General features: G+C 37.6%; 2 protein-coding genes and 1 long non-coding RNA gene across 3 annotated transcripts; 2 read left to right on the top strand and 1 right to left on the bottom strand.

The window, feature by feature from the left end:
• The first annotated feature begins 2,259 nt into the window (after window positions 1-2,259).
• LOC110903202 lies at window positions 2,260-3,178 on the top strand. Its single transcript, XR_002571739.2, has 3 exons — window positions 2,260-2,387; window positions 2,465-2,608; window positions 2,814-3,178. It is a non-coding gene; the product is annotated as an uncharacterized LOC110903202 (long non-coding RNA).
• A 1,350-nt stretch (window positions 3,179-4,528) lies between these two features.
• Window positions 4,529-19,715, top strand: LOC110899234 (nudix hydrolase 3). The gene is made up of 21 exons (XM_022146117.2): window positions 4,529-4,755; window positions 5,998-6,177; window positions 6,595-6,672; window positions 6,852-6,948; window positions 7,028-7,161; window positions 7,255-7,336; window positions 7,481-7,567; window positions 7,663-7,769; window positions 7,878-8,049; window positions 9,544-9,749; window positions 9,847-9,928; window positions 15,230-15,295; window positions 15,398-15,475; window positions 15,573-15,668; window positions 16,896-17,002; window positions 17,102-17,270; window positions 17,351-17,434; window positions 18,196-18,290; window positions 18,401-18,491; window positions 18,580-18,726; window positions 19,489-19,715. The coding sequence occupies exons 1-21, from the start codon at window positions 4,673-4,675 to the stop codon at window positions 19,546-19,548; spliced, it is 2,301 nt and encodes a 766-aa protein (XP_022001809.1). The 5' UTR covers window positions 4,529-4,672; the 3' UTR covers window positions 19,549-19,715.
• Window positions 19,624-22,616, bottom strand: LOC110901632 (pentatricopeptide repeat-containing protein At4g19220, mitochondrial). Its single transcript, XM_022148443.2, has one exon. The coding sequence runs from the start codon at window positions 22,500-22,502 to the stop codon at window positions 19,734-19,736; it is 2,769 nt and encodes a 922-aa protein (XP_022004135.2). The 5' UTR covers window positions 22,503-22,616; the 3' UTR covers window positions 19,624-19,733.

The raw sequence follows: 22,616 nt of genomic DNA, 5'->3' as shown, positions 1-22,616 counted from the left end.
GACGTTGATCGGCGGGTATGGACAACCAGCCCAGTCAGCGTCGGTGTAGGCACATAAGGAGAAATCAAAGGAGGAGCCAAGTGTTAAACCATATAAAGAAGTGCCCTGCACATATCAAATAAAAAAACTACAAAAACCTTAGCTCAAATAATAATAATAATAATAATAATAATAATAATAATAATAATAATAATAATAATAATAATAATAATAATAATAATAATAATAATAATAATAATAAGCTTGAAACGAGCCGAGCCTTATCGAGCCCAAGCTAAGCTTGGGCCTAAAATAAAGCTCGTTTATTTATCGAGTCCGAGCTCAAGCATGGTATGTGAAGCTTGTCAGGCTCGTCGAGTCTTATCGAGTCTTATTGTAATATTAGTTTTTATTAATATTTAATAACATTTACCTTTTATTTAAAGTTGTCTAGTAACCGAGCTGATCCGAGCGTATTTAAAAAACGAGTTGAGCTCGAACCTAAAATAAGCTTGTTTGGTAAACGAGGTCAAGCCCAAGCTTCACTTATTGAGCTCATCAGCCTAAACGAGTTTATTATTTTTATTTGATATATCAATTAATAAATTATAAAAGAGCGAGCTTGAGCTTAAGAAACTACCAACAAGCTGAGCTCGAACTCTCATAAGTTAATCGAGATTGAGAACAAGCCCGGTTAGGCTCAGCTTGGATCATTCCCACCCTCGGTGGCTATACATTAAATTTTTATCTTCTAACAAATTCAATAAATGCTTTTCTTTTATAATTTCAAAAAAGCTACCAACATACATTAAAAATTTTTTCTTCTAAATTCAATAAATGCTTTTCTTTTATAATTTCAAAAAAGCTACCAACATACATTAAATTTTTTTTCTTCTAAATTCAATAAATGCTTTTCTTTTATAATTTCAAAAAAGCTACCAACATACATTAAATTCTTTTCTTCTAAATTCAATAAATGCTTTTTCTTTTATAAGTAAAAAAAAAGCTACCAACATACATTATTTTTTCCTCTAAGAAATTCAATAACATTAAATTTTTTTCTTCTAAGAAATTCAATAAAGGTTTATTCAATAAATGCTTTTTTTTATTTGAACGACAAAGATTACAAAACACTACTCCTAAATTACATCAAATTTTACCCCATGTCAGGAATTGAACCATGTTCTTTCCTCAAGAGACACAAAGCCTCTACCACCCCATCAAAGTGGTGATGACAAATGTTTTTCTTTTATAATTTAAAAAAAAGCTACAAAAGTCCATTAAATTTTTTCTTCTAAGAAATTCAATAGGGCTAAGGGGCTGTTTATTTATCTTTTAATGAGTCTCTTAATGGTTCAACACTTAATGATTTAGACATTTTGTTTCACGAGCAGATGTACGAATAGTTCAGACATTTGCCTCTGATTGATTAAGCATTATACAGAGTCTGAATGGTTAAGACCTCTAATCTGAATTAGTCAGACATTTGCCTTTGAACGGTTAAGCATTATACAGATTCTTAATGGTTCAAAACTCTTACTGGTTCAGCACTTAGTGGTTCAGACATATTATTAGTTCAGCACTTACCCATTCAGCCCCTTATTCAATAAATACTATCTTTTTACAATAATCTTTAAAAAACCCTACAAAAACAAATGCTTTTCTTTTATAATCTTTAAAAAGACTACAAAAATATTAGAGTGAATTTCAATAATTGTCCTTTATCTTTATATCTAATTTCAGGTGCTGTCCTTTACCTTTAAAATTGATGAGTTTTGTACTTTATCTTTCTCAATATTACACAGTTTGTCATTTTTGCCTAACCCAGTTAGTTTTTTTCATTAGATCAGATCACACAAGGGTATTTAAGTCTTTTTCCTGTCATTTAAAAATATTTTAACAAATAAAACAAAATACATTTTAAAAACTAATAATATATAGAGTTATAATTCACATCCAAATAATCAAATTGTGTGTGTGGTATTTTTAAAATATAAAAAGTATAAAAAGTGGTTGTGAGTGGAGGAGAGAGAAAATGTTACTGTTCATCTGTATATTTGGGGGACACTGTTCACCCCCTATAATTTTTTAATATATTTTGAAAGTGGTTGTGAGTGAAGGAGAGAGAAAAGGTAATGATAAAGGTATAAAAAATATTATTTAATTGAAAAGGAGATAGAAAATGTAGTGTTTTTTAGTGTAATTTAGGGTGAAAATATGATGGATTGGATGTGAATGCTCTAATATAAAGAAAATCATGTCTCTTTACCCCCTTCTCTACTTCTCTCCACTGCTACCCTCCACCACTCTCACATAGCCACCACCAACTGCCACCCTCCACCACTCTTACACTGCCGCCACCACCACCACCTTCTATAAGTTTGAACTCAAAGACCTGCGTCTATCAAGTAACAAATCAGCCTCTATTTTCCTTTTATAAATGCAGTCTTTTGTGTGATTTATTTAAAATTTATTTTGTATGTAGGCTGGTTGGTGATGATGATATCAAATCTTAACCTCTGGCGGATAGTGTTGACGGACAAAAGTAATCTTTCATGGATTTAGACGGCCCCTTTGTGATCGGCTTGCTCGGAGCTGCAGGCCTTCATTTCACTCCGATTGCTTGCTGGTGGGTTGCAACAAACAAGTATTTTAAATTCTGCCTTTAGGATATCCAATTTCAGTTACTTTATTTTAATGTCTAACCCGAATATTCAAAAATTGCAAATAGCACTTTACCCAAAAAAAAAAAAAATTTGCAAATAGCAATTAGGGCTTACACCTTCAATTTCAGTTACTCGCTTTGATTTAAGATTGTCGCACTGTGATTTCAGATTGTATGTAGGATTTGGGATGGACTTTTGGCTAAAGTGTCTTGGTTCTGACCTCCTGCACAAGATCCCAAAGCCTTTTCCTTTTTACCTTGAGAATGAATTTGTTGACATTTGATCTACAGTGGGAAGAAAATAAATGATGTTGACTTAATCAGTAGTCAAGTAATCATCGATCCTCATTTTCAAGTTATTTGCACAATTAGTACCTGCAAAGTAGAATGACAAAATTGTCCTCATGTGTCTTGCACATGACAAGATTTAACAAAAAAAAAAAAATTAACTAGGTTAGGCCAAAAGGACAAAGTGTGTAGCATTTGGAAACATAAAGTACTAAACTCATCAATTTTAAAGGTAAAGGACATCGACTGAAATTGGGTATAAAGATAAAGGACAATTCTTGAAATTCATTCAAAATATTATATTCAAAACGTTAGAGTTAAATGCTTGGTTGGTCCCTGTGGTTTGCAAAAATTTCATACTTGGTCCTAGTGGTTTACTAATTACACACGTGGTCCCAAAAGTTGTTAAAAATGAACTCGGTTGGTCCCTTGACCTAACCTCTGTTAAATTTCCCTGTTAACTGTATGTAAAATGACTATATTACCCTTAAAGAATTAAAAGAAATAAAAAATATATATAAAGAAGAACTATTCATCTTCTTTAACCTCCTGCTCCAAAATCAGAGCACCCCCTCCTTCTCAAAAGTCAAAACACATCCTTGTCTGTCACACCACCACCGCCTTGTCTGTCATCACCATCCTTGACATAATCACATCGTCGTCATCATCATCATCGACACATCGTCATCATTTCTAAAAGAAAAGAAACAGTTGAGACGGAGAGAACCTGGTTTCACGACTGTCGTCTTCATCATCATCGTCGACCACACGGCGGCGGTGCCATTGCCTATCTTCGCCGCTCTCTCTCTCTTCCCGATTTCTCTCTCCCCTTCGTCACTTTCTCTCTCTTTCGAGACCATACGTGTGCGTGTAAGGGTGGTGCGAGGTGGGAGAAGGTGGGGTGGGTGTGGTCGTCGGTTAACCGCCGGCATCGACGCCGATGTCCGGCGGGTCTGCTGGAAGAATACAGAGGGAGAGATTATAATGGTGGAGTATTGATTATCACCAAACTCAACTACCATTCTCTCAATCAAACACACACACCAAAAGATTCAACACAGAAATGGGGTTTGCTTGGGAAAGTCAAAGACCAGACAAAAGTGAGAATTAAATGTGGGAAAAAACGTACATAATAAAAGCTCAGTTTTGCAGAAGCATAAAAAGACCCTTAATTTGAAACCCACAGAAATAAAACGCATTAAAATCAAAATCCAAACGGAATTTAATCTTCGTTTTCAAAATGTTAAATGGGGTTGGGTTGCAGTGGTGGTAGTGATGGTGGAGATCAGAGGTTGAAGAAGAATTGGGTGGGACCCAGAAATGTTAAATATATAATTTTGTTTTCTTTTGTAATATATAACTAAAGGTAGTTTGGTAATTTGATATGGACTTAACTGGAGTATTTAACTATGTTAGCTGGTAAGGACCATTCATGTTATGAAAACGCAACCATTGGGCTCACCCGTGTTACAATTTTATAACCACTGGAACCAAGTGTGTAATTATTAAATTACTGGGATCAAATCTGCAATATTTGCAAACCACATATACCAACCAAGCATTTAACTCAAAATATTATAGAAAGTTTTACCCTGTTTCTGTCTTTTGATCTTTGAGTGATATTCCAAGGCGACAAAGCATCTTCTTGTTTTAAAACTGATGCGTATTTCAACTCACACCATTCTTGTTTTTCAATAATAATCACACACCCTTTTTCAATTTCACTTGTTAACAACACAAATGGGCGACGGTGATCAGGCACTTGAAGAACACTTCGATGTCCTCACTAAAACTGGTTTGAAAACTGGTGTCTCTAAACCCAGGTCAGATTTCTTGTCAAAATTCATCTTTTTTTTTGTTTATTTTATGATTTCTTGATTTTGAAAGTAAACCCATGTTGATTATAGCTTTTGTTAGTAAATTAAACATGTGATTATTCTTCAAGTTTGATGTTTATATACATTTCTAGGGTTTTGGTTATAGATTATATCTATAATTAGGGCTGCCCATTTTTACACGAAACCCAACCCGAATCCGAATCAGAGAATACCGAAAAACCCGAAAGCCGACCAATCCAAACCTTACATGGATCGGTTATCGGGTCACTTTTTCCTAGCAAAAAACCCGAACAAACCGACCTGAAAAACACGAAACTCGAAAAAAAAAACCAGAATATTTATTGTCTTTTTTTTAAGTGTTTTGGTTTGGAGTCTCTTGTATTGGAACATTAATTTTGGGATTTTTGAACATTATTATATCATATTGGCAAATGATGTTTGAATTTTGATGATTTTTTTAGTAGCGATATGAATTTTGATGATATTTTGTATAAAAAATACTTATTTTTTTCATTTTACATCTAAACCTGAAAACCGAACCATAATAACCCGAACTTTAAATGGGCCCGTTATTGGGTTAATTTTTCCCAGCTGAAAACCCAAACAACCCGACCCAAAAAACCTGGAACCCCGGGAAAAAATCCGAAAAAACCACTATCAATAATGTTATAAAAGCTCCCCATGAATCATGATAACCTAGTTTTTTTTTTTTTAACTCAACTTTCATTAGCTATTAGTCTTTTACAATCTTATGTTTTTATTTTTTATAAATATTTTAAAATTTTTAAAATTAAGTGAGGCAAATGAAATTGTATGGATCTTGGTTACTATCTAGTGATATTTTTTTTCCAGTTAACTTGAAATATCAGGTAATATTGAAGAAAAAAAAATCTTATAAATAATAATAAAGTTTCATAATTGTTCAATTTAAAGTCAAACTGAGAAAAAGAAAAAAAAACACAAAATACTAACCAAGATTCATGTATGTTTCCTTTGCCTCAATTTTAAAATTCATTAACATTTATGATATAAGTTCACAAGATTGGAACGCCTTACGAAAATTGAGTGAATTAAGAGGAACAAAAAAGCTTTGCGTGTCTTTGTGTTGATCATCAAACATATAAGTCAAATTTATGAATTTTAGTTTCTTGTACTTTAAGTAGTTCTTGTTAATTTACAACTGTACATAATGTCTTAAGGTTGCATATCCGTATTTATTTTATACAGAAGTGCTGTTCATAGAGACGGCGATTATCATCGAGCAGTTCACATTTGGATATTTGCCGAAAGTACACAACAACTTCTTCTCCAAAAACGTACCGATTGGAAGGATTCATGGCCCGGATTATGGGACATATCCAGTGCAGGTCATGTATCTGCCGGAGATACATCCCTTATCACCGCCAGGTAGATCATCACACCCTATCGAAACACTTGTTTAATAAATTCTTCCTTAAATTATTATCTTTAGAGTAAACTTTCGTTTTGCTCCCTGTGGTTTGGTCACTTTAACGGTTTTGCCCCAAACTTTTAAAAATAGCCATTTTCCTCCAATAATTTGCTATGATTTTTCCATTTTGCTCCCTGCGGGGAGCAAAATGGAAAACAGACAATTTGGATGGAGTTAGAGGCGGGGAGCAAAATGGAAAAACCATAGCAAACTATTGGAGGAAAATGGTTATTTTTAAAGGTTTGGGGCAAAACCGTTAAAGTGACCAAAACACAGGGAGCAAAACGGAAGTTTACTCTTATCTTTATATATCCCTTTAAATGGTTATGTGGTTTCCATGATAATAAATTAGTTTATAAATGTTATGTTTGTAGGAGAGAGCTTCAAGAAGAGCTTGGTGTAACCCTCCCAAATGACGCCTTTGAATTATTATTCATTTTCCTGCAAGAAAGGTAGACGCCGTTCTATCCGACTCGCGTGTGATCGTTAAGTTTTTTAAGATCGTTAGATGTTTTGCAATGTTACTTTATTAAATGAAAGAATTTTCACTTTCCTTGTTTAGTGTCTAGCCCCTTCGGGAAAGAAGTGCTAATATTATTATTGTGAATATTTTGCATTTGGTCCGTTGTAGTGTTACAAATAACGGAAAGTTCATCGATAATGAATTAGACGATGTTTATCTCGTGACAACACTTCACCCGATTCCTTTGGAAGCTTTTACTCTTCAGGTAATGGTTTATCTAATCATTGTTTATTTTCGGGAAAATACAAGGGTTGACCAATTTGACTATTTTTTTTCTCTCGTAGGAATCTGAAGTTTCAGCTGTTAAGTATATCTCGATCCAGGATTACAAGCAGTTACTTGCTAAAGGAGATCCTCATCATGTACCCTACGATGTGGATGGACCATACGGTCAACTATTTGACATAATAACCAAAAGGTACATCTTTTACCATCGTAATCCTGTTTAAGTTAACAAACTACGTTTTACGTTTCCGTATGCAGCTTATTGTTTACTTGGAACTTTTGATAGATATCAAGACAACACGCAAGCACGAAGTCAACTTCTGCAAAAGAAGCTTAACCGTTATTCTCCTATCTCACTCACTGCTGACGTTGTTTTCTATCCTTTACCTCTATATAATTTTTTGATCACATTTTTTTTGTAATAAAATATTGTTTCATATTTTATAAATTTTACGTAATCGTGTAGGTTTTAATATAATAATTAGGAATTTAATAAAATTTATTTATAACAGTTGACAGGTGTCACCGACGAGGACAAAGAAGTTCTGGTTTTACTAATACAAGCTGCAAGAATAATGGATGATATCTTTTACCAACAGGTTTATTAAATTAATTTCAACATATTTTTCTAAATTCATGAAATATTTTCTTAATTTGGTTCTCATCTTTACTTTAAAAAAAAAAAAAAAAACAGGTTTGGTGCAGCAATCCATCTTTAAGAGAATGGTTAAAGGGGCGTGATCAATTATCTGAACTAGACATGTTAAAATGGAAGTATTATTCGATAAATAAGAGTCCATGGTAAGATCCCGCTTTTAAAAGCACTATAGCTTCTCTTGTGTAGGATCTTTTTCATATTATAAATCTACTATTTTTTGTAAGATGTTAGAATTAACAGATTTTTCACAGGTCATGTCTAGATGAAAATGAAGCGTTTTTGACAACCGCAGACTCTGCTGTGAAATTGCTTCCGGAAGCCACAAAACCGGTTGCTAATTGGAAAGGTCTTGAATATAGAGCTGCGTTTCCCATTTTGAAACCGCCTGGTGCTAATTTCTACCCTCCAGATATGGATAAAATGGTATATGATTTTTATGTTTATATATTTGTCAGGAGTAAAGTACACAGTTGGTCCCTGTGGTTTACCAAAATTTTGGATTTGGTCCCTAGCTTTCCAAAAGTACACGGATGGTCCCAGTGGTTTGCACTTCGTAAATGTATTTAGTCTCTAACTCGGACCTCCTGAAACCTTAAGATTAGTTAGTTGGGGACTAAATGTGTTACAAAGTGCAAACCACGGGGACCATCCGTGTACTTACGAAAAGCTAGGGACCAAATCCAAAATCTTGGTAAACCACAGGGACCATCTGTGTACTTTACTCTATTTGTCACCTCTTTATTATTCTTGCAATCATGTTTACAATCTAAATTCACTCATATACTTAAATTATGTTCATGACAAATTTTGTTTTGAGGTTATAGGTGTTAATTTCGATCCATTAACTTATGAATGGGTCAATTTTGGTTAATTCTAAATCTCAAACGGCCAGTTGGGTTTCTGAAGGAGTATGGTCCCGGGCAAGGGCTTACAAACCATGCGCGCAGAGGACCATACCCAAACTTAGTCAACACAACGCTCGGCTATTTCCAGAGCTCCTGCGTGGACCCCATTCGTGCACACACAACAATGACAGATAGGGGTTCTCCTCGTAACCGCCCTGCGACATGAGAATAAGTAATCACTTTAAGGGATAAAACGGGTGTATGTTTAGTGTGAGAGAGTGAGAGAACGAATCCTTAGACTTGTGGTTGAAGGTTGGTATTTATAGCCGAAGAGTGTGGAGAAGGAGATGGCTGATGGGCCTTGGGCCGGACGTCACCAACATGGAATATCCGGTTTGTCCTCTCTGACATGACAAATAATGTTTGCAGAGGTAGAGGGGTGTTGGCGCACGGTGGTTGGTGCCATGTGGCTTGCCCAGTGTACTTGTTGTTGAGTCTGTCATCGGCTGCTAGTGGAGATCGTGCAACAGTGAATGCTCACGCTGATTGGCTACACGTCACTGTCCTTTTGTACTTCTTATCTCCTGCACGATTGATCATCGTGGGAATTGTATGGGCAGAGTCTGGCGCACACTGATTGGCTGCAGACTCCTGCCACTTGTACTAGTTGTACCTGCCGTAGGCCCGTAGCTGTCATTGCCGTGTGTGCGCGGATGGGGTCCGCACAAGAGCTTTGGAAATAGCTAAGTGTTGTGCTGATTAAGTTTGGGTATGGTCCTCTGCGCGCATGGTTTGTAAGCCCTTGCACAGGATTTGGGACCATGCCCCTTCAGTTTCAGTAATGACAGTAATCTTTGTTTACCAATCTAGCGGTATACATTCATAAATTTTATCAGTAATAGCAACAATTAATTTAACTTATTTATTAGAAAGTTAAAAGCTTTGCGGGTCAACCCAACCCGAACCGGACTAAAAGTGACCCGTTTCGACTCGAACCCATTTTGGCCCGTTACCCAACCTATCATCTTCCCATTTCTACTTAAGACTAATCATATAACCTTTGCTGTGTCAGGAATTTGAATCATGGATGGAATCGCTTCCAGAGAACGAAAAGCAAGAAGCAACAGGCTTTTTTAACGTTATAAGAAGACATAACGACTCTCATTCTAATAATTCTAGTGATCTCTATATCATCCCGTACTCTAAAGAATATTCATTGTTTCTTGCAAAAGCTGCTGAGTTATTGCATAAAGCAGGGGATTTGACCAGCTCACCTAGGTATAGAGTTTATTAAATCATCTAACTTGATAACTTCGTATTTATACGTATTTTATGGTACGTGCTTTATTAAACTCGTTTTTAATGATTTTTTTAGTTTGAAGAGACTATTACATAGCAAGGCTGATGCTTTCCTCTCAAATGATTATTACGACTCTGATATAGCCTGGATGGAATTGGTAAGTATACACTTCACTCTATTATATATCACCATTTTTCCGATGTATGTTCTAAATGAAGTTTTATATTACACAAAGTACAAAGTATTGTTTTTCTATATAAAAGATATTGGTGTCCATAGGGCTGCAAACGCGTTAAGGAAATAAATGTGTTCATGAACTGTTTATGAATACTTACCGAACGAGATTTTCTGTTCGTGTGCGTTCATTGAGGAAACGAACGTGTTCGTTTGTCGACTTTAGGTAACGAACACAAACAAATGTTCACGAATGCAAACAATTATTAAATATATTTTATAGTGGGAATTTTATATATCAAAAGGTATAATATAAAATTTAAAAACCCTAACGAAGTATCGAACACAAACGAACATAAACAAATAGGTTACCGAATGTTCATGAACATAAATGGACGAACACACCCTCTGTTCATGTTCGTTCGTTTAACTAAACGAATGAAATTTCTTGTTCTTGTTCGTTCATTTATTAAACGAACAAACACAAACGAACTTCCTGCCGAACGGTTCACGAACTGTTCACTGAACGTTCTGTTCGTTTGCAGCCCTAGGTGTACATTATGAAGATAGCATAAATACAAAAAAAAAATCTTTCCTTCAGTTAAACTTGGTAAATACGTAATTCTATTGTATTGAATATTGTGTGTAATCAAGGAGAATACAAGAGATATAAATAGAGTAAACATTTACATAATAAACCCTCTAATATAAACTAAATATATATTTGTCTAATATTCCCCCGCAAGCTAAGGCCGAGGTTCGACCTGTAGCTTGGATCTCAAAAGAAGAAATCGTTGTGACGGTAAGGCCTTAGTAAACACATCAGCGATCTGATCATGTGTGGAGATAAATTGGACATGCAATTTTCGTTGAGCCACCTTTTCCCGAACAAAATGAAAGTCAACTTCAACATGTTTCGTTCTTGCATGGAAGACCGGATTAGCCGACAAGTAGGTAGCCCCCAAGTTATCACACCACAATGTTGGAGCAATCTTAACAGGAAAACATAATTCTCTCAAAAGCGTCTCAAGCCAAGTCAGTTCAGCAACATTGTCTGCAAGAGCTTTGTATTCGGATTCTGTAGATGACCGAGAGACAGTTTTCTGTTTACGGGCAGCCCAAGAGACAAGATTCCTGCCTAGATATATAGCAAATCCGCCGGTGGATCGACGGTCATCCGGGCAACCAGCCCAATCTGCGTCAGAGAAGGCAGTGAGTTGAGCATCCGTATAAGCATGAAGTAACGAACCCGAATCATGACGAAGGAGAAGACCATGATTGATTGTGCCCTGAAGATACCGTAATATTCGTTTAACCGCTGACCAGTGATTAGTTGTAGGAGCCTGCATGAATTGGCAGACTTTGTTGACTGCAAAGGCAAGGTCGGGTCTAGACAATGTAACATACTGTAGTGCCCCAACCATTTGGCGATATTGAACTGGGTTGTCATGGGGAGGACTGTCACTGAGAGACAGATTAGACGAAGTGGTCATGGGAGATGGAACCGGTTTAGCAAGAGACATGTTGGCCCGGTGAAGCAAGTCTAGTATATATTTCTTCTGAGACAAAACAATATCCCTGTCACGGTAAACAATCTCAATACCCAAAAAGTAGGACAATTTTCCCAAATCTTGTAGAGCAAAGGTATGACTTAGACGACGTACGATAGTGTCAATAGCAGCCGAGTCATTTCCCGTGAGTATGATATCATCGACATAAACCAACATGTATAGCAGCGTTTTACCTGACGAGTAGATAAACAAGGAAGGATCCGTTTTAGAGCCCCTAAAACCGAGGCTGCGTAGGACAGAAGAGAGTCGATGAAACCATGCCCGGGGTGCTTGTTTGAGGCCATAGAGAGACTTGTGAAGGAGGCACACGTGATCCGGTCTCATGGGATCAACAAACCCTGGCGGTTGTTGTAGGTAAACGGTTTCCTTGAGATCCCCATGTAAAAATGCATTTTGAACGTCTAATTGGCGGAGGGGCCAACCTTTTGTAACAGCAATAGAAAGGACCGTACGGATAGTAGTAGCCTTAATGACTGGGCTAAAAGTGTCATGATAGTCAACACCCGGTTGTTGTCGAAAACCCTTAGCAACCAAACGCGCTTTGTAACGCGTGATAGCCCCAGTTTGGTCTTGTTTCATTTTGTACACCCATTTACAATCCACAACATTAGTGTTCGGACTACGTGGAACCAATGACCATGTGCCATTCCGAACTAGAGCTGAATATTCATCAGCCATGGCCTGTCGCCAGTGAGGATCTTTGTTGGCAACGCTAAAGGAGGTAGGTTCGGTAGGTGGGGAGATATAGGAGGTATTTGCGGAAGGATTATAACGGTTGGTTTTCTTTGGATTAGGTCGTAGATTTGGTGGACGGGTGCGGATAGGTGGTGGTGGTGGAGGGGTAGGAATCGGTGAGGCTGAAGGGGCTGATGTGGGTTGGTTTGGGGATGTAGAAGAGGTGGAATCAGGGGCTGATGTTGGGCCAGTAGGGGTGGTAGGCTGGTTTGGGGAGGGGCTGTTGGTGGGTGACTCGGGTAATGGAAAGGATGTAGGTGAGTTGGATGGAGCCGAGGGTACGGTATGTGAAGTGGGATAGGAGGAGTAGTAAGGAGATGTGGGTATAGGACTGGGTTGAGAGGCACGAGGTGAGGGTTGAAAGGGGAAAACATGTTCATGAAACCGAACATGACGGGCTACATAGAGACGATTGGTTTTGGGATCAAAGCACCGATACCCGTGATGGAGGGTACTGTACCCGAGAAACACACACGGGATAGACCGAAAATCTAATTTGTGGGAGTTGTATGCACGAAGATGTGGGTAACATTGACACCCAAATACCCGGAGAAAGGAGAAATCGGGTTGATATCGAAAAAGTTGCTCGAATGGGGAGACTCGTGAGTTCGAGCGAGAGGGCATTCGATTAATGAGATAAACAGCGGTGCCAAAAGCAAAATCCCAAAACCGCTGTGGAACATGTGATTGGGCCAGTAAAGTAAGCCCGGTTTCGACAACATGGCGGTGACGTCTCTCGACAACACCATTTTGCTCGCTTGTATGTGGACAAGAGAGTCGATGGATGATGCCACGTTCCAAAAAGAGAGGTGATAACCTGCGGAACTCGCCCCCCCAGTCTGTTTGAACCGATTTTAATTTTGTTTGAAATTGACGTTCAGCCATGGTGATGAATTGTTTAAATGTTTCGAAGACATCTGACTTAAGTTTTAATGGGAAGAACCACATAAATTTAGAGTAATGATCCACACACAAAAGAAAGTAATTGTGACCATCAAATGAGGTAACAGATGCAGGTCCCCATACATCACAAATAACCAAATCCAAAACATGTGAACTATGATAATCAGATAAAGGTAAAGATAGTTTGGAAGATTTTCCCACGCAACAAGAGTCACAAGCAAAACTAGACTTCAAAAGTTGATGATGGGGATGTCCAAGTCTTTGATGCCAAGTCTTGGAGGAGGCACGAGCAGTAGAGAAAGCAACTTTGGGAACATCTTGAATCCGAGGAAGACAAAATGTATATAGACCATCATTGCTGGGACCCGTGAGGAGGGTAGTGCGTGTAGACTTGTCCTTCACAGAAAAGAAAGTAGAGTGAAACTCAAAAAACACATTATTATCATGACAGAATTGTTGAACAGAAAGTAGGTTTTGTTTGATTTGGGGAACATGAAGAATATTTTTAAGTGAAAAGGTTTTGTTGGGTGAGTAGTAACGAGTAGAACCAATATGAAGGATAGGGAGAGGCTTACCATCACCAACACGAAGATTGTCCCCACCGAAATATGGCTCGGAATAGTCAAAAGTAGAAAGATCAGGAGCAACATGATTAGTGGCACCTGTGTCCGGACGCCAAGGTGTGGAAGATTGAGAGTGAACATCCGAGTAGTTTGCAGATGGTGACCGTCCCCGAATAGTAGTTGGGTCCCTGTTGGGACATTGAGACGGGATGTGGCCGATGCCACATCGGTTACAGGTACCATACACGGTGGTTTGGGTAGAAGCCCATGGAAACGGGTTACGGTTATTACCATTGTTTGGTGGGTTACGGCTGTTGTTGTTGGAATTGTTGTAGGAGCCTCTACCACGACGATTATTGTGATTGTTTTGGCCCCGACCCCGGTTGTAACCAGACCTGTTGGTGTAAAAGGCTTGAGATGGTGGCTGTGTAGGTGTGGGTTGTAAGTTAAGGTGGGTCAAAAGTTGTTGCAAGGCCTGAAGAGTTGGATTAGGTTGAGGGTCAGAGGCGGGCTGTTGGTCACGGCTGTTGGTCACGGCTGTGAAGGCTTGGGTAGGGGGGATGGATTCGGGTTTTCTAACCAGAAAATCATGGTCAGATAAGAGTGCATATAATTCACTGAACGCTGGAGGAGATTGTCGAGCAACTATATTACCTTTGAGACCACGATATTCTTCCCGTAGTCCAGCAACAGCAAGCATAACCAAATCTTTGTCTTTGACAGGTTCACCAATATTGGCAAGTGCATCAGCATATTCTTGTGCTCGTTCAAGATTGGACGATGGTGACTCGTCACTTTGCATGGCAATCTTCAATAGTTGCTGTTTGAGTGTAAACTCACGTGAGATAGTGTTTGGAGCATACGCTCGTTCAAGGGCTAACCACAGGTCACGTGATGTTGTGGTGTGTTGAACATGACCAAAAGCAGATTCAGATATTGTTGACAAGAGAAGCATGCGAATATGCGCATCATTGGACAGCCAAGTTGCATGGTTCGGATTATCTTGAGGTTTGGGGGCAGGCTGTTCGGTGGAAGGGGAGGCTGCTGGGATGGTGGCTGCTGGACAGGGGATTGATCCATCCACATATCCATAAAGGTTGTTTGTAACCAAAAAGGGGTGTAGAATGGCTTTCCAGTAGCCATAATTCGTGGGAGACAGTTTGAATGCAAACTTGTGGGAATTGTGAGTGGTTTTGGCGGCATCAGAAAAGGATTGAAGGAGTGCCATCGGAGATGAAGGCTGATCGACTGATAGGCTGATCGGAAAATAGAGTAATTATGGTGGCGGCAGAATTAGGGTTCCAGAGTCAAGGCTCTGATACCAAGTTAAACTTGGTAAATACGTAATTCTATTGTATTGAATATTGTGTGTAATCAAGGAGAATACAAGAGATATAAATAGAGTAAACATTTACATAATAAACCCTCTAATATAAACTAAATATATATTTGTCTAATACCTTCTTTTTGCTAAATTTGGCTCTCATCGTTTTCCTCCTTTATCTTCCTAAGGACTCTAAGTTGGATGTTACTATCGGCCCATACGAGACTTATGAAGATGTTCTATTTGGGTACAAGGTAATCTTGTCTTGCAACTTTGCTTATTTTTATTTATATATATATTTTTTTAATTTCTTGTTGTTATGTACTTCATGGGTAATGACCATGGTTTTTCCTTAGGCGACATTCGAGGCATTTATTGGGATTCGGGATGATAAAGCAACCGCTCAAGTTAAACTCTTTGGGGATCAGTTGCAGGTATAACGTTGAATGTATTCATGATCAAGTTTACTTAATTTCAATATTATTTATTTTTGTTTATGTATTAGTTTATCTAACCCATTAGAGTACATAGGTTTTGGAACAAAATCTTCCAATGGACGACACGTACAAATCACCAGATGTGATAGCTGCACCTATTCGAGTCATCCAGCTTGTTTATAATTCAGGGGTGAGTCCATAAAATTTTCAGTTTTGTTTTACTAGACACATAATTATTATGGGTAAAGTTCTTGTACAAATAATCTTAACATACTAAACATACAAATTGAAGGAAAACTCAAAAAGACAAGGTGGCATTTTTGTAATTATCAATAACTATCAAAGTTACTCTACAAATATACCTAAAAAAACCTAACCACTCCCCCCACCCCCAAAAAAAACCTAAACCCCCCACCCCCAAAAACCTAAAAAAACCTAACCCCCCCCCCCCCCCCCCAAGCTAAAATGCTAAAAACTAAACCCCCCAAAAAACCTAAAAAAATCTAAAAAAAAAAAACACACACAAATTATTTTATTTTTTTAACATTTTTTATTAAAAAATCGCTACTTTTAGTAGCAGCAAAAAAAAAACATTTTTTTTTTTTGCTGCTACTAAAAGTAGCGATTTTTTAATAAAAAATGTTTAAAAAAAAATTTGTGTTTTTTTAGGTATTTTTGGTTGTAACTTTGATAGTTGGTGGTAATTACAAAAATGCCACCTTGTCTTTTTGGGTTTTCCTTCAATTTGTATGTTTAGTATGTTAAGATTATTTGTATTTGATCTTTTGCCTAATTATTATATATAAAAGGGCATGGGGTTAGCTACAGTACCCATGCCCTTTTTTGTCTTTTTGTATACATCACCCCTCAACTTTCAGAATTGACTATTACACCCCCTTAACTTTCTAAAAACTTTGAACCAAATCATTTTATGACCCACTCGAGTTTTATGTTATTTTTATGTACGTGTCGGCATAAATTCAAGTTGGTTTACGTTCCGACGTATATTTTATCGGACACGTTCTTATTAGATTATATAAATTTGACTTACTTTACGTTTCGACATCGCCGCAATGCGTGAGACCATTCTTTAACTTAAAAAACACTAAATTCTTAAGTGCTTATTTTTATGTACATGCTGGTATAAATTCACATTGGTTTACGATTTGAGGTAATTTTTTTCCGGAGACGAATTGGGTCTGGTATAAATGTATAATAAGTTTTCGTGCTTATTTTTATGCACGTTTTCAGTTGGTCTACGTTTTGACGTAAGTTTTGTTCGGAAACGAGTCGGGTTAAATCCGAGTTACTTTACGTTTTGATGCCACCGCAACGTGCGGCGTTTAAAATCTCTAGTTTAACAAAATTATACAGAATACCATTTAAATAAGATTTGTTTTTTGTAATGTTAATGAAGGATGTGAAGGGACCTCAAACTGTCGCTTTCAATCTTCCAAACGATGAGCGTATCGTAAAAGATCGTGGTTCATCAATGGTCATGTTGAAGAATGTTTCTGAGGCAAAGTAAAGTTAACACTCCATGATTATATTCTTAGAACCGTTTAAATTAAGTTGCGAAAATGATTTGATAACCAGTTTTCTTAATTCCTAATGCTTAAGCAGGTTCAAGCTAATTCTTCAGCCTATAGCTGATTTGTGTATTGTAAAAGAGCAGCGGGGACTTGTTGACTTTGACTCTTTTTTCACTCACACAATATGCCACGAGTGCTGTCACGGGATTGGACCGCATACGATAACACTTCCAAGTGGTCAAACGTCTACTGTGAGATTGGTCGGTTTCTCGATCGTTTTTACAGTTTCTCTATAGGTTTTTGGATGGCGTAATTGATTTGTTTCCTCATTATGAAACAGGAGCTACAAGAACTTCACTCGGCCCTTGAAGAAGCTAAAGCCGACATTGTTGGCCTTTGGGCCCTAAATTTCCTTATTGCTAAGGTTAGTTAGTAGTAAGGGCATAGTATACCGTATACGTATTCACTTTAAATTTAAGTTTTTGTGCTAAAAATAGTAAAGTTATTTATTTGTAACATGAGGTCCATATCTCAAAATATTAAAATATATTAAATAGTAACTCTTCGCTATATCACTTTACCTACAATCATGGTTGTAAAAATCGCGCCTAGCCTCTGATTAGTCGTCGATTAATCGCTAGTTGGAGGTTTACCGAGTAATTTTCATCTAATCGGCCAATTAATCTCTAGGCGGTCAGAAGTAGTCAAATCCGGTCCTAATCGGCCAAAAATTGGTGGCAGTCTAGCGATTCGGCCAAAACCTGTAAATTCCGACCAGGTTCCGGCCAAAACTGTAAATTCTGGCAATTAATCCTATCTCCGTCCTAATATGGGTCGAAGAAGGTGTTAAAACATGTCTACTTAAAAAAATTACGTATAAAAATGTGTGTATATATATGTAAAATCTCAAACTAATTAATCCCTATTAATCCAGATTAATCGCTAGTCGGTACCCCATCGGCGGACTAGCGCCTAGCGATTCTTACAACACTGCCTACAATAAGTATATGTACATGTATCGTGTATGCTGTATAATGTTTGTAAAAATTATGTGATCAATATAAATGTTCTGTGTGTATATGGAAGTATATGCTTCGGCCAACAAAATTTTGACTTTAACATTTGGTTGATTGTCAAGAGTAATATATATCAACAAGATTGTTTGACTTTTAGTTGGTTGACCAGGATTTGCTTCCAAAGAGCCTTGTTAAGTCTATTTATGTTTCTTTCCTGGCTGGCTGCTTTCGCTCAGTACGTTTCGGGCTAGAGGAAGCTCATGGGTAACTCAGCTAATCACCACTCTTTAACTTTATGTTATTATTTTTATTATTATTACATTGTGTGCTGTTTTAATATTTATGGTAATTGGTTTTTGGTTCATGTTAATCAGCAAGGGACAAGCGTTACAGTTTAACTGGTTATTTGAGAAAGGGGGCTTTGTTTTGCATCCTGACCAAACGTTTTCCGTTGACTTTGATAAGGCATGATTCTCCAAGTCTTTTTTTTTTTTTTTTTTTTTTTATAAAAGTATTTCATATTTATTTGGATTTTTTTCATATGTTTTAATAGATTGAAGGCGCAGTCGAGAGCTTAAGTAGGGAAATACTTACGATACAGGCCAAAGGTGACAAAGACGCAGCACAAAAGCTTCTTGAAACATATGGGGCAATGACACAGCCTTTGAATATTGCTTTGGAAAAATTGGCAAAGGTTCAGGTAATTTCAAATGTTATCGGTTCTCATAGTTCTAGTTTTATGATATTGAACTTATGTTACTCGTATACAAATCACCGGTAAGAGGTGGCAATTTTGACCTGTTACTCATAACCGGTTAGAATAAATATTATTGCTTAAAAAGCAAGCTTGTTAAAAGCTTCAAACGGGTCAAAACTTGAAAGTGTTTTTAATGCATAGCATCACACATCATTTTTTTTAGAAGAATAGATCATGACTGAGATATTATAGTTTTTATAATCATATTTGACTTCTTAATTAGAGTAATGTACACGGATGGTCCCTCTGGTTTACCAAATTTTTGGATTAGGTCTCTAGCTTTCCAAAAATACACGGATGGTCCCTGTGGTTTGCACTTTGTAACACATTTAGTCTTTAACTTTTTCTAGAAGTACATGGATGGTCCTTGTGGTTTGCACTTTGTAACGCATTTAGTCCCTAACTTGGACATACTAAAACCTTTAGATTGATGGCCGGGGACTAAATGCGTTACAAAGTGCAAACCAGTGGGACCACCCTTGTACTTTTGGAAAGCTAGGGAACAAATCCAAAATTTTGGTAAACCACAGGACCATCTATGTACTTTACTCTCTTAATTATATTTAAAAATATAAATTTGGGAAAAAACTTCGTTTCTGGTCATCTGACTTGACATGTTTTGACCCGTACCAAAAATCCAAATCAATACTACCAGTTTATATTTCTATATTTTCATTTGATGGATATTTTCTTGATTATTTGCAGGTTCCGGTTGATATAACACCGGATTTTCCAGTCGTTACCAACTTACTGCGCAAAAATTAACAACCTTTAGTAGTCTTTCTTCACTTTGGATTCGCCTATGGCTTTATTCGCTATTTGGTTATATTTCACATTTTTAAGCTAAATAGGCTTGTTAGATTAAAGATGTGTGTACAAATTTGGTACAAGATATTTTATCTATTTATGACCAATAAATTTTTAAGTTGCAATTTGTTTTTTAGTCAATGCTAACCAACATCAACAAGACTGTAACCCACCGGCTTCTTTAACCGCACATCTTGCACAAAGTTTCTTAACTTAACTGCATCACTCCAGCTTCCGGCAGCAACATATGTATTCGCTAACGAAACATAGTACCCGACATTTTTAGGTTCCAAACCGAAAAGAATCTGTCCCACTTTCTTCCCCATTTCCACATCTCCATGATAATTACACGAACTCAACATCGCCCCCCAAACACCATGATCTGGTTTCACCACCGTTTTCTCTATGAACTCGTAAGCCTCGTTTAACCTCCCCGATCGGCCCAACATATCCACCACGCAAACGTGGTGCTCCGTAACGGGCTCAACGCCATATACGTCAGACATACGGTTGTAATATCTTAAACCTTCATTGACGAAACCTGAATGAGCACAAGCTGATAATAAGTTGATAAAAGTGGTTTTCGTCGGTTTTTCACCGGATTTTATCATTTCGTCAAATAAAGTTATCGCCTTTTGACCTTTACTGTGAAACCCGTATGCGGAAATCATCGAATTCCAGCTTGCGATATTCTTTTCCGACGAAGAGTTGAATAAACAGATCGATATGTCTAATCTTCCGCAGTTGCTGTACATGTCGATAAGAGCCGCGACTATGAAACAATTTTCGTGAAAGTTCGATCTTAAAACATGTCCATGGACCTGTTTTCCGTGCCTGATCGATCCAAGTTGCGTACACGCTGACAAAATTGTCGAATTAGTGATCTCGTCAGGTTTAAAATCAAGATTTTGGAACAACTGTAACACGGTTTTAGCTTTCTTGTTTTGAGAAAGAGCGGAAATGATGCAATTCCATGAACAAAGATTGGGGTTCGAACACAAGTCAAACACCAACATTGCAGAGTCAACATCCCCGAATCTGCCATACATTGTAATTAACGCGTTCATTACACGAACGTCTTTATCAACTAAAGTTTTATGCGCAAACCCGTGAACGAGTCTCCCATGAAACACCAAATCAAGGTTCCCACAGGCGGATATGACGTTTACGAGTGTAACGAAATCATGTTTTGTGTCCGATTCTCGTCTCATTAACTTGAACGTTTCTAAAGATTCGGAATAATATCCGTTTTGCGTGCAGCCTGTGATCATCGCATTCCAGCAAGCGGTGTCAGCAACCGTTGAAACGCTTTGTAACAATGCGTAAGAAGCTTTCAAATCTCCACAACTCGTGTACATGCAGATTAAGGAGTTAATCGAAAGAATATTGTTTGAAAACCCTAATTTCAGTTGCCAGCTATGCACCGATTCGCCAAATCGAAGAAATTCAGGTGAATTGCAAGAAGAAAGAACCGCTAAAACCGTTGATAGCGTGCATTTCAAACACCGATGCATCAGTTTCTTGAATAGAAGTTGCGCAAACCGAGAATTCCCATTTTGCGCATAACCGGATATCATCGTATTCCACGAAATCAAGTCGATATCTTGTGTAGACGTGAACAAAGTCTCGGCTTTTTCCATTTGGTTGCATTTTGAGTACATGTTCATAAGACTGTTCATCACTAAAACACACGATCGATTAAAACGACTAAAACTTCTAATCACGAATCCATGAAGGGTTTTTCCCTCGATTAAAAGCATCGAATCTGCACATAATGAAAGCAAAGAAAGTATTGTTACCGCATCCGGTAGGATTGATCCCGTTAACTGCATCTGTCTTAAAAGATCAAAGGCTTCAAGAATCATTCCGTTTGAAGAAAACCCGTTGATCATTGTATTCCAAGAAACCAAATCTTTGACATAAATCCGTTTAAAAACAGTTTCGGCGGCATCAACATCTCCGCATTTAGAGTATAACGAAACGAGAGAGTTTAGTACAGAAACATGAGCGGTCTCGTTGTATCCGAGTTTTATCGCGAACCCATGAACAACTTTTCCATTACTCAAATCTAGCAAAGAAGTTGACGCTGAAATCGCACACGATAAGCTGACGTTATCAACCTCGGTTCCACAAGAAACCATTTTCTTGAAATACCATAAAGATTTATCGAGTCGATCATTGCTTAAACAACCACTTATCAAAGAGTTCCATGAGATCTTATTTTTCATTTCTGTTTCACGAAACATTCTTTCCGACGAGCCCAGGTCACCGCGTTTAGCGTATGAATTAATCAGAGCGTTACGCAGATCACAATCCGAAAGCAAACTGTTCTTTACACCTAAACTATGAATAAGTTCTAAACATGCTAATCTGATCGTAGTTCTTGAAACCGCTGAAACGACAATCACAAGAGTTAAAGAATCAAACTTGATTCCATCCTGCAACATTTGAACAAACACACAAACTGCATCTCTAACCAACCCGTTGTTAACCGCACTCGTTATCATCGCATTCCACACAACCACATCTTTACAACAAATCTCACCAAAAACCGCAACCGAAGAAGCATAATCTCCCCCTCGAGAGTACGCCATAACGAGTGACGTGGACGCTGGTAAATGGGCAAGAACACCGGCTTTTAATGCTAAAGCATGAACATTTACTACACTTTGAAGATTGGGCCTCATTTTACAACACTCAACAAGATTAAGAACATCAAAAAAGTTGGTGTATAAACGTTGTGCTCTCTGAGGCATTTCGTCGAACAGGTGGCGGGTGCTGTTGTAAAATCTTTGTGAAACATGGGAATTGATGATGTGATTGTTACAGGCTTTGGGTATTGAAGATGGGATGATTTTGAGAATGTTTTTCGAAGTTTTGTGTAGTACACTTTTACCTGCACATCGAATCATGCGTCGTTGTTATTGTTGTATTTTACAAAACGTTGATACTAAACGAAACTATGGTTTTTGTTTGGCACAAAAATTGACTCGGTGTTTGTTGTACCCAATGCGAATCCGCTTGTA

This window comes from Helianthus annuus, chromosome 13, assembly GCF_002127325.2.
Source record: "Helianthus annuus cultivar XRQ/B chromosome 13, HanXRQr2.0-SUNRISE, whole genome shotgun sequence".
In the NCBI taxonomy this organism is placed as follows: Eukaryota; Viridiplantae; Streptophyta; class Magnoliopsida; order Asterales; family Asteraceae; genus Helianthus; species Helianthus annuus.
This window is presented reverse-complemented; position numbering and strand designations above follow the sequence as displayed.

Coding starts and splice junctions, on each gene's coding strand:
- LOC110899234 (XM_022146117.2), top strand. CDS start 4,673: ATGGGCGACGGTGATCAGGCACTTGAAGAACACTTCGATGTCCTCACT. Junction 17,003..17,101: donor AAGAATGTTTCTGAGGCAAA/GTAAAGTTAACA, acceptor ATGCTTAAGCAG/GTTCAAGCTAATTCTTCAGC. Junction 17,271..17,350: donor AAACGTCTACTGTGAGATTG/GTCGGTTTCTCG, acceptor ATTATGAAACAG/GAGCTACAAGAACTTCACTC.
- LOC110901632 (XM_022148443.2), bottom strand. CDS start 22,502: ATGATTCGATGTGCAGGTAAAAGTGTACTACACAAAACTTCGAAAAAC.